The 12,636-nt window shown below is 36.4% G+C and overlaps 1 protein-coding gene across 1 annotated transcript in view; it reads left to right on the plus strand.

Annotated features, from left to right (window-relative positions):
- The window catches only part of LOC150085214 (proton-coupled zinc antiporter SLC30A5-like), a 111,589-nt gene that overhangs the window by 26,813 nt on the left and 72,140 nt on the right, over window positions 1–12,636 (plus strand). The window contains exons 6-7 of the mRNA XM_090373868.1: window positions 2,135–2,222; window positions 8,141–8,217. Coding sequence (XP_090229994.1) covers window positions 2,135–2,222; window positions 8,141–8,217 — 165 coding nt within the window. The remainder of the gene's footprint in view (window positions 1–2,134; window positions 2,223–8,140; window positions 8,218–12,636) is intronic.

The following is a 12,636-nucleotide window of genomic DNA, read 5'->3' on the forward strand; positions in this document are numbered from 1 at the left end:
GATGCGAATGCCATTGCTGATTAAATAACTACAGAGAACACATACTCTCGTATATGTTCTCTGTAGTTATTTGCTTTAGATTTGTATCCTCCTGTAAGCAGCTCTCATAATAGAGTAGGTGTCTCAGACAGTGGGTCAAGTGAAATCTTTCCATCATGATAGCATTTAGTGTATTTATTCAATGTGTTTAACTCATGTCCCCAATATCTTGCATTGCAATACTCACAGTTGTAACACATTTCCTATGTCATGCTCTTCCACATTGATTACAGCTTGTTGATTATTTGCACCCTGTACTTCTATTTGATTAGTCTTACGGCATTTTGCTCATCTTCTCATTTCAAGTCTTGCTTCTCTTTCTTCAGTTTTCTTCAATTTTTCTTCAATTTTCTGGTTGTCTTCGTAGTCAGAGTCTCATTTCGGTCCCTTAGTCTATAGATCTCTCCTCTGTTTCATTAGCATTTCTTGTACATTTTCTCAAAGTTCTTACACACTGTTCAGCCATTTTACACTTCTTAAAACTTAGAACGGTTTATTAAAATTGAAGACAGATAAAATAGACTGTTAAAATAAACATACATCAATAGCTTTCAGGCATAGCTTGCCTTTCTTCAGTCGAAAAACGTTAGTACAAAAATTAATAAACAATGCTTGGTATGGTGGTCATGCGAGGTGAACCATGTGAACGGGTGCTGGCAACAATTAGCAGTTGGAAAATTTTGGCAGCATACCTAAGCGTTTTATATGTATAAATTCCTTCAGCATTTATTATAATCATATAATAAAAATGTTATTAGTGTTTTGTAATGTTTGATTTTGTATTTAATTATTAAATATAAAAAAAAAAAAACTGTTAATATAAGTGGAAAAAATTAAATTCTATTTCAAAAAATGCATAAATAGTGGTAAGGAATTGTTTTTGTGGTATGCTTCTCAGGAATCCATGCATCCCACAACCTTTAGCATTTTACTGTTTTTGCCACCCCCCCCCCCCAGCCAAAAAAGGTTTGACTTACCTGCATAAACTCATTCTGGCAAGTTTGAGTAAAGAAAGATGACTGGTAATTTTTCTGAACCATCATTGCCCTCTTAAAAAAGACATCCCTGTACTGATTATTTAAAGACACTTCAGAAATATAATTAACATATAAATCACAACCATATATACCCATAATAATAATAGAACAATAATAAATGTACTATAATAACAATAATAATCTATAAAACTTCCAAATTGACAAATAAATTGCATCAACAATGTGTTGGTGCAATTTATTTGTCAATTTGTGATCACCTTGTATGCTATTTATATATTATATAAAACTGGGTGTGCCGACCGGGCTAGCCGGGTGGGTAAAGTGCCTGCCTGGCAACCCAAAGGTCGCGGGTTCGAATCCTGCCTCGGGTTTGGATCAAAGTACTGCAAAAACCTTGGGAGGTGCATTATGGCCACAGAAGCCGATGCGCCAACAACTACCAAAAAAAAAAAAAAAAAAAACTGGGTGTGCTGGGTGTACATGCCTGCCATGCATGTTGAATGTGTTAAGTCTGAATGATACCATGAAAAATATTACATAATAACTAAATAATGAGGTGCAGACAGATTAAATATGCCAGTTGGGAAATTAAGCACTGATTGCATGAAGTCTTTTCACTAGAATTTCATTTGTCTTGTTATTATGCTAAAAAAAAAAAAAAAAAAAAAAGGTTAAAATTATTCAGATGTTTTCTGGAATAATTGTTTTCTGCTTTTTCAGTTTAGCTGAAAATTTTATTAGTTTTTTTATGAGGATTATTTTTCACCCACACTAAAGAAGCAGAAAAAATTATTCTATGAATAATAATATTGATCTGGTTACTACAATATATTAAGTAGTAAAAAAATTTAGTAAAAAAATTTAAACTTTTCAGGGCCAGTGCTTAATTTTCTGTCCACAGAACACATGACTAGTGTTAACCAAAATGGCTGCTGTAATAATGATGTTATTAACACTCCTCTTACTATTATCTCTTCCATAGTATAAACAGAAACATGCATATAGCGAAATTTTATTATCAACAATAAAATATGTAAAGTAAAATTTAAAATATTTATTGAATACTACTTGTTAAAATGTATTCTGTCTATTTTCAGTTCAGAGGTGCTGTATGCTTTTTAATAGGAGTTTTAGCCCTTTTGTTTCTTGACCATGATGATACTGAAGTAGTTCCGACAGAACATCGTATCCTTCATGGACTTGTTTTGTGTATGCTAAGAGTATGTGCCAGTGTATAACTTACATGCATAATTTTAATATGCATATATTTAACAGTTTTAATTGTAACATAAAATATTTCATGAAGATTATCCTTCCTTATATGAGGATTATATCATAGAGGTTCAGAACTATGGTGTAACACCCATAACCCCATTCCTCTGTGTCAGTATAGTGGGATCATCATTTGTCATTTATTTGAAGAAGTCTGGATTCAAATCCTTCCAGAGACAGGAAGTTGTGACATCCACCAAATCTACCAGCTTCAGTCGAAGCATGCTTAAACTGCTGCATTCAGCCTCTTATCCCAAACCAACTAAGACGTTACAAATTCCAGAAATTTTGTCACTTACAGACAGCATGCCATGAAGAGCCAACATGTTCAAACTGTAGGTGCAAAACGCATACACAAACAGAATGCAAGGCACCAACTCCTCAGTGTCCTAATTACAGGGGCAACCATCAGTATACTCTAAAAATCTGTTGTCAGATTTGAGCATTTGTAGTACAGAATGGCAAGCACTTCCAACATCTCTTCTAAAGCACACTGTCACTGTGACTTTATAGAACAAGTGTTCAAAGTGTAACTGGAGATATACGTAACTCTATGGATACAGCAATTTTAAAAACAAAATCTCCCAATACAAAATTTGCATAATTTATGAATTTTAGTGTTTCCCTTTTAAGTGGATTCCCACTGGTGATATACTGGATTATGTTACTCAGTTATGGACAAATTCAATGGAAAAGTTTGGTGAAACTCAAGCAGGTGCTCTTGACACTTCAAAGGCTTTTGATTGTGTTTGAATAAAAATAAGCAGCTAAGGTAAAGAAAGCCAACACGAGAACCAAGGGAAACTTTTACCGGTTAAAAGCATTTCCCGGTACTGCAGCTTCTCCCTGCAGTACCTGACATAAACGCGTGTCAGTATTACCCACATCCCCCCTAACTAGCAGTTTCCCTGAACCTTTAAGGTATCCTCAATAATACTGGCAAAAACTTTTGCACCACCTTTGTTTAAGTGTATCCCGTCTCTACAAAACAAATTTCTTCTACCTACAATTGTGGGCCATGCTGATAGAAATTTACCCCCTTAAAGCCTTGCAGATTCCTTCAAGTCTTGAGTTAATCCACAAGGCTCTTAACATATAATCCCTCCTATCGTGTCTGGGCAGAATTGCAGACACATAGACATTATGGCCTAGCTCGCGACATTTCCTCAGCATGGTCCTGTATTTTTCCAACAAATCGTCAGATCGTGTACGTTTAATATCATTTGTCCCCACATGAATAATAATATTTTCTTTACCCCCTTTAAAAACTGACAATCTGTTGGTGACATCATCAATAGTTGCTCCCGGCAGACATACCCTGGTTCTGCTCCACCTATCCTTATTACAAAAAATATTCCCCGTTTCCCTGACAATGGAGTCTCCTAATAAAACAATGTGTCCTTTTTAACCAGAGTATTTTGCACTTGGTTTTTCTGTTTTGAGGCTCGAATCGGGTGTGCATCACTTGGTAGATTGCTGGAGTTTTGAGTCCCTGACGAGCTCCCAGATGCATTATTTTCGAGGGCAAGCACTCATTTTTTCAGGGACTCAAATTGTTCCATCAGTGCACCAAATTATAATTTAAGATCGGTGCACTCCTTACATCGATCACAAAGAAAAGAATCCCCAGGTGAGGTAGGATTAGTCACCAGGTCAACCTTGGAAAACATTCCACAGGTTCCACAACGGATTAAATCATTACTCACCCGTAAATCGCCATCTGCTATTTCCGTGTGAGTCACGATACCCTGTGATGTGTTTAAGGCAGATCTCGTAACTACCATTATAAAATTAAATAAATATCAATGAAAGTAACTTTAAAAAATTATATCTATAATATTATTAAAATCAAACAGTTACAGGAAAACCTATAACAAAATAATCCAACAATATCTAAATAAATTAAATATTTAAAAGCACTATCCAAAAGTAAACCACTTAACTGAGGAGCCCTGTCCTAAAGGAGATGGATATTCAAACTAGAATTAAAGTGCCAGGACTGAATTTGTCAGTCCTGGCACTAAAAGAATATCTAGATAATGAATAAGAGAAACTTTTTATTTATAACTGATAGTCAAATAACTTAAGACAGTTTCTTAAGTAGGAATTCAAATGGCAGTTGTCAAGATATGCTATATCTGATATTTTAAACATGGAAAGATTATACAACTTCTTTGTTCTCAGGTTTTTAACAACAAATCAAATGGAAACAAGAATTGAAATTTTAACAAAACTTTGTCACCATTATCAGAATTTCGCTAAACAATAGTGACAGAAGATAAAGCATGGTGTTATCTTCATAACCTGCAGACAAAATACAGACCAATGGGATTTCCAATACATTCTTGGGGGGTGGATTCAGTTGTTTGTTGTTTGTTATTTGGTTTTTAGGAGCATTAGCAACTAAGATCATATTGCTCCGGGATATGCGGTGGTCATTCCCTGGCCTTTCCGCATCCTCTGTATTTGGTGGTGACGGGCTCGAACCCCGGTCTAATCAAGAAGCATGTGCTACGCACTGCTGCTCCTTCCCACCTGGCTACAGAGGCACCTGGTGGATTCAGATTGGCAGGTCTAAAGGTAAATTACGCTAGAACTATTTTTTCACTTTAAATGAAAAATTCATTATGAAATTATACCAAGAGGTCATACTTTGAATAAAACTATGTAGTAAGAGCCTGAATCAAGGAAGACACCTAATCTGTGGGCAAAAAAAAATTGGAAATTACTCCATGGGTGTGCTTTTGCTCTTTTTTTTTTTTTTTTTTTAACATGTAGCAATAATTTCTAAATAATTTCTATCTTACCAAATACTCTGTTTTAAAAACACACATGCTTATTCACCTGTCTTCGCTCATTTGAATTTTATTTTTCCAAAATTAAAGAACCCATAAAATGAGAATTATTTAAGTAAAGAATGTGACAACCACTACAACAAATAAAATTAGGAATTGAAAAACACACACATACACACACATGAAAAGATGTTTTTTTTTTTTTTTTGTATAATACTTAGATTATATAGTACTTAGTACTGTACATGAGCTAAAGGTTGAGATGATGAAAGAAGATACTTGTTGACAACTAATTTGAATTCCTGTAGATTGTAATTTTCAGGAAATACATGACATGTGAAGACGAGGCTGTTTCAGAAAACAGAAACAGGAATAAAATCATAAATCATAAATGAGGAAGAAGAAAAGTTGGTTGTCTAAGTTTGAAATTGGACAGTAATAGGATGGTGACTGGTTGCAGCATATGTATGCACTGGTTTGGAAGAGACAGGGAGAATTATAGAAGCCAATTCAAAAGAACAGTGCCCATGAAAGTATCTATAGAAAAAATCATGTAAAAGAAAAAGAATGTCTATGAGACAGAGTGGAGAGATGCCCTAACTACCCTCTTTTGAATGGAGTCTAGAAGTCAGAGAGGTTATGGGGGCACTGCCTCAAATATGGAAACAATATTTTTGGTAGGTTGGATTTCAGATTTGCACAGAATGAGCAGCTGTTCAGAAGAAAAGTAATGCCAAAAGTGAAATTCCAGTTTTTTAGATGCAGAGAAAGCAATGTTTGTGATATGCTTATGCAAAGAAAGATCACAAGTCAAGGAAATCACTAATAGAGTGATCTTGTCCACAAATCTGAGTACCATTGAAGATAAGCAAAGAAGCAGAAGAATCCTTTTTGCAATATATAAGACAGGACTGGGTTATAGAAGGATTGAAATTAACTAAATTATCTTTGCCCCACTGGAGAATTACCTAGAGATCAGCATTTAAGCATGGTTTTTAAAACTGTGAAGTCGACTGTAATGTGCTAACATCAACAAAAATATGGATGAGATTTCCAGTCAATGGAAGAACATCATTAGTAACAGTAATAGTATTTGCCATATAGTGCAAGGAAGCCAGGTTTTGCAGAACTGGTAAAAAAAAAAAAAAAAAAAAAAAAAAGTGGTAAAAAAACAAATTATATGCTTCCCTCCTCACACAGGTAAGTATCCAGTTGACCTTTGAATTTATTCAAACTGTCAGTCTCAACCACCTGCAAGGGCAACCTGTTCCAGCTATCAACAACTCACTGGCTAAAAGAAAACTTCCTAAATCTAATCTAAACATCAAGCTCTGTAATTTGAATTTATGACCCCTAGTTCTGGAATTCTTTAGAACAGAGAATTCCACCTTAATATACGTGAGGGGAAAAGAATGGGAGAAAGAACTGAACCTTGGGAACAGCAGCATTAGTGGAGAAGTTAGAAGACAAAGAGCGCTCTACCATTACCTGCAGTGAGTAATCTGAGAGAAAACTGGATACCCAATTACAGAAAACAGTTGCCAATCTATAAGATGGAAACTTATTTAGAAGCTTATTTTGTGAAGGTAAAGAAAGCCAACACGAGAACCACAGAAAACTTCAGGAAACTTTTAGCTGTCAAACGCGTTTCCCAGTACCGCAGCTTCTCCCTGCATTCTTGGTAAACAGATGGTGCATGTTATCAGTAATGACAGCAGAAGTCAATAATGATGCATTAACTAGTTTTTTCTCATTATCAAAGGCAGATTATTGGAGTTGACGAGTGTAATGCCTTCACGGCTGAAATTTACTTACGGGTACACCTTCCAGACTGCTTCAATCTTAGGGTGTTTAACCCCCCTTCCCGCTGTTTTAACCCAATAGGAAAACGACTTCAACTGCAACTATCGATAACACACACCATCTGTAGAAGTCGTTTTCGTACAGGGTTAAAACAGCGGGAAGGAGGGGATAAACACCCTAAGACTGAGGCAGTCTGGAGGGTGTACCCATAGATAAATTTCAGCCCACTCATGAACTCCGATAATCTGCTTTTAATAATAAGAAAAAACTAATTAATACATCGTTATGACTTCCACTACCAATAACATGCACCATCTGTTTTTTTTTGGCTGGTGCAGCATAAGCCATAGGCTTTCTTGCACCATGCGGCCGTTACTAATACTAAACACTAAATACTAAGTGATGTACATGATATTTTTGTGCTCCAAGTTTTGTGTTTTTTAAAAATAAGTTAAAAACGACTAAATGTTATATCACAACTCTGCATGTATCCTTCAACTGTAACCCTACTAACTGGAGTCTCTTGGATGTCCAGAGTTAATTATGAAAGTAATCATGAGTTTTAAGATTTGCACCTGTTTTTATATTGAAAGCAACAAAGTGCATCTTAGATTTGAAAGAATGTCTACAATTCAAAAGGTTATTCTGTTATTAGGCTTAAATGAAAGCAAATGCCTAAAAATGATTATTCTGCCCTCCTGTTTTCACGAGTTCTCGTGGTCAGAAACATTGAGGTGTATAAAGCCTTGAATGGTTTGTGCATGCTCAGTGCTGATGGGATCCTTCCTCTTGCTCAGAATAATTGCTTGAGAGGGCATAAATTCAAATTGAGGAAAGACAGATGTAGGATAAATGTGCAGAAGTTTGCCTTTAGCCAGTGGGTGGTTGATTGCTGGAACAAACTTCCATCTGCCGTTGTAGAAGTTGATAGCTTAAACAGATTCAAGGCAGAACTAGACAAACATTTGGAGCGGGTGGATGAATGAAATGAGAAGGTGGGGTGTTTTTTTTTTTTTTTTTTTTTGGCTGATGCTATATAAGCTTGCTTTCTTGCGTCATGTTCACTTGCTAATGCCAATTGTCAGTTCAGCCAAAAACACTCACTTTGAAATTTGTTGATGTTCATTTTTTAAATAAGTTATTAATGTTTATTGCAAACTTTTGCTTAATTTCACAAGTTTAATTTCAGTAAACCTCATTATTGCAGTACAATTTCTTAATTGAAAATTCCAGCAGAGGGTCACCATCACCATGGTATTAGCCATCTCTTTTATTACATTATTACCTGGTTAGGACTTGCCGATCACAAGGTAAGAGGTGTTCAATTCTATATATTGTCTTTAATTTTGAAATATTCATAAGTTTAGCAGCTGTTAAGCTGTTTAAAAATGAATGCCTTCTTTTAAATAAATTTCTTTTAATCTTAATTAAAAGAAATTTATTTAAAAGAAGGGGTGGCAACTAAATCATGTCCAATTTCCACAGACAGTAAAACTTTTATATTGATAAAATTTAGTTTCATTTTTTTATTAGTTATTATATAATCAATTGTTGATGAGTGGCCACAAGTTCCTCCAGGCCTGTGTGTTTTTTTTTGTTTTTTTTAAATTCTGTAAGAGAAAAAAAGGTGTGAGTGTGGTTGATCCTAAGTTCATTTATAGCACAACTGTTGAAGCTAAAAGTAAATAAGGTACTCAGGGCTGGAATTTATTCAATTATGTTAAAAGAAACCACAAAAGAGCTATGCAAACTTTTTGCCATAATTGTGAGAACATTCTTGGATCGAATTGTTCCTACATGATTGGAGATGTGCAAATGTTTCCCCTTACACAATGGAGAGATCAAAGGAGAAAGTGAGTAATTATAACTAATAAGCATGACTTCTGTTCCAGGGAAAATAATGGAGTCAATGGTAAAAGAGGTAGTGTAAGATAATCTTAACAGTAATGCAATTACATGACAATCACAGCACAAATTTGTCTGACCAATTTGATTAGCTACTATGACATCACACTGAATGAAAAAAATAATTTTGACATCATATATTCAGATTTCAGTACAGCTTTTGTTACAGTTCCACATGCAAGACTGCTCTACAAATTGGTGCAGTGCGGAATTAGGGGAAAGTTACTGCTATTGATAAAGAAATGATTGAGTGGCAGGAGACAGAGTGGTACCTAAGAGATACTGCTATTCATGGACTAGTGTTTATTAGTGGAGTCCCTCAGGGTTCTTTGCTGGGTCTCTTATTGTTTTCAGTGTTTATTAACAATACTTCTGAGGCATATAGAGTTAATGCAAACTTAATGTTTAAGTTTGCTGATGATACGAAGGTTGGCAGGGCAGTTACTGATAGGAACCAGGATATGCTGCTGTAACAAGATCCAGAGAAATTAAGCAGAGATGGGTCAAGAGAAGTAGTAATTGAGATTTAACATTTATGAATTCAGGGTACTGTATATGGATAGCACTAATCCCAGGATTAATATGGGCTCACACAAGTGGTCACTTCTAGTATATTCAGTATAGTGTTTTCACCTTGCATGTGGGAATTAGCCCAGAGTTGCTGACATACTTACCATTGAGGATGTAACCAGAGAGTCTGGTTGTTACAGAACAACCAGAGTTTGCTGAAATTCAGCCAACTTGACTCACAAGTAGGGCCCAAGTATCTGCCATCAGCATTTTAGACTTCTAGGTATCAGCCCTAGCTGTCATACCTGGAAGGATATCTTTTACAAAGTTCTATTAACAAATCTTTTCCATAAGACTATAGCTGGATGCCACTTATTGTGATCACTTTAAGCTTAAGTGATAAAAATAACTGAAGAAAGAAGGATGCAACTGTTTAATGTTGTTTATTGATACAGAGCAAAAATATGTACCTAAAATGGTGGAAGGACAGAAAGAAAATATGAAAATCAAGCAATATAAAATACTTTAATTTGACCATGTGCTATTTTTTTTGAGAAAGTCATTAATAAAAATGAAACTGGCATAATGTCAAAAAAAAAAAGAAAATATTAAAATCAAGACTTAGAAAAGGATTAATGCCCTATTGTAGTACAGGTTGGTAGAAGTACAGATACAGTACCTTTTTTCTTGGAGTAACAATACTGACAACTGTACAAAGCAACAGCAGTAACTAGACATGCAATGTGTTAGTGTTCAAGAACAAATCAGGATGTTATATTATTACCTCCACTGCACATGCACAAACTGCGATAAGGCAAAAAAAAATAATAACGTAAACTAAAGCGCTGATTGCAATAAACATTATTTTTTTCTATGTATTAGCATATGTCTGACCAGGACTTCATAAAAGTGATAACCTTACATGAATGATATTTGTGATTACAATATGCACCATACACTGTATATGTTACAGAATTTCCAAAATTCAGTACAGCAGAAACCTCCTTAAGTGTTATTATGTTCAGTGACTGGCCAGGCAATTGCTGATTTCTGTTCTAGGATCACGAATGACCTAGAGGCTGGCTGCTACATAATGGTCTTGTTCCTTGATGTTTCAAATCTTTCATTTCGTGACCTACTTTTCTCTGAAGTAGACCAAATAGGTTTTGATAAAATGTCAACTTACTCTTTAGTGATTATATGTTTGACCTTTCATTATTAAAATTAACCAATACTTATCTAACATGTGTAAGTATTACAGAGGAGTTTCACAGGACTCTCTTTCTGGACTAATTATCTTCATTCTTTTTATCAGCAAGCTTCTGCACGTTCTACTGGAAACTCACCTAGTTGAATATTTGGAGGATGTCTCAGTTCTATTGACGGACAAAACTCCTGGTGTACTTCCAATTAAAACAACTACAGTGCTCACCAAACTGGAGGAATGGCTCATTGAAATCAACTTATTTTCAATCCCAGCAAATCAAATTATATGGTCTTCAGGACAAGGAACCAACCCATAGACTTTGATTTCAAAGTTACTTGGGCAGTGATCTGGAAGTGGTCAAGGATACCAAATTCTCAGAGACTGGCTCAACAGCATGCTAAGCTTGGACAAATAATTGTATATTCGGTTTATGAGTTGAACCTCCCCTTTTTTACAGCCATCATTTGCATCTTGCATAGCGGCATTACAGTAAATCTGCTTTATGATATGCAGTGTACTTCTTAATTCAGTTATTTTTGCTTTTTCTTTTTAAGTTTCCATTCTGGTATTTTATTAATCTACAAAGTACCGTAAAGAAAGTGATGAGCGCAGATCGTAATTTCTTTCTGTAGGCCACAAAGCCAGTAGCTAGAGGCTTAGGTGATATTGCTCTTACTGAGGCTATATGTGGGTAGAAATGAGCCATTCTTCCTTTGACTGTTGATATTGTACTTCATGTTGGCCTCTCTGTAAACAAAATGTCTCAATATGGAAGTGTGTTTACTATAAGAAATTGACTGGAAAACTAAGCTTTTGAGAACTCAGAATAACTCCCATTAAATTCCTTGAACTGTTTTTGTCTGATGAAGAAGATGAACAGCTTCTTTGAATTTTGAAGTTGAGAAATATATATTTGTGTAAAAATATATATGTTCAATAAATTGTAAATATACTGGCATTAATTCTTCACATTTTTCTTAATTCTAGGCACATGCCTTTTTCAAGTTTCTAATTTTATACTTGGCATATAAGTGAACCTTAATTTTAGACAAGTTTTGAGTGTTTCAGAGGTTGACTAACTAAAATTGATGGTAATTGCTATTGGAAACCCCTCGATGTGGGCACCTGTACGTGGTGAGGGGACCTCCCAGTGACGCTGCTGGACTTCCAGACTAGCATCACTGGGATCCAACGCCCACAGCCCAGGTTCCAGGCTTACATCAATGGAATCCGGCATGTTTGCCGTGCGCTGCGACCCGTGGAAATTCGGAAAGGGGGATCCTGGTGGTTGAGGGGCCCAGCTTCAATACACCACTTTGGCCCCTGCTTCGACAAGACGGGTGGTCCTGGAAGGCCCGGCTAGGATCAATCGGCTAGTAGGCTCGCCTGCAAGGGTCAACCGTGTCAATGCCACGCCCCTACCCTCATGGTCCGAGGGACAGGATTCAGGCTGGCGGCGGTGCGGGTATAGTGTCTGGGTAGCCCTGGCGTTCCACTCCCGAGCGCATTTATTGCATGCCGGGTGGTGGGCGTCCCTTTGGGCTCTGTGGTGGGTGGGGAGCCCGGGCACTGAACAACTAAAAACCTATATGAATCCTGATAAACTTACTTCTTCAGGGGCCCCAACCCGGTCCCTATCTGAAAATACAGACGGAGAGACAGATAGCATTATTGCTACAAAGAGGCAGCGAACAGAAATATCATCTGGGCCTGTTCCAAGATTTTTAATTATTCATTCTACCACAGAAAAACCGATTGGCAAAATGTCGCCCTTCTTCATACAGAAAGGGTTAGATGGGTTAGCAGGGTCACCCAAATCGGTTAAGAGGCTCCGTTCTGGAGACCTCTTAATTGAAACCAAAACTGACAGGCAGTCTGAGCAGCTACTCCGTGCAACATCAATCGGAGGAATACCCATAACAGTAACACCACATAGAACACTAAACTCATCGAGAGGTATCATTTCGGAATGGGACCTTCTCGACGTAACCGAGGAGGAAATCTGCTTGGAACTGAAACCTCAGTGAGTTATAGCCGTCAAGAGAATTAGTGCACGTAGGGATGGGAAACTAGTTAAAACCAGGAGTGTTATCCTGACTTTTAACTC

Source organism: Mastigoproctus giganteus, chromosome 5 (genome assembly GCF_048544385.1).
Source record: "Mastigoproctus giganteus isolate SK-2022 chromosome 5, ASM4854438v1, whole genome shotgun sequence".
NCBI classification, from domain to species: domain Eukaryota; kingdom Metazoa; phylum Arthropoda; class Arachnida; order Uropygi; family Thelyphonidae; genus Mastigoproctus; species Mastigoproctus giganteus.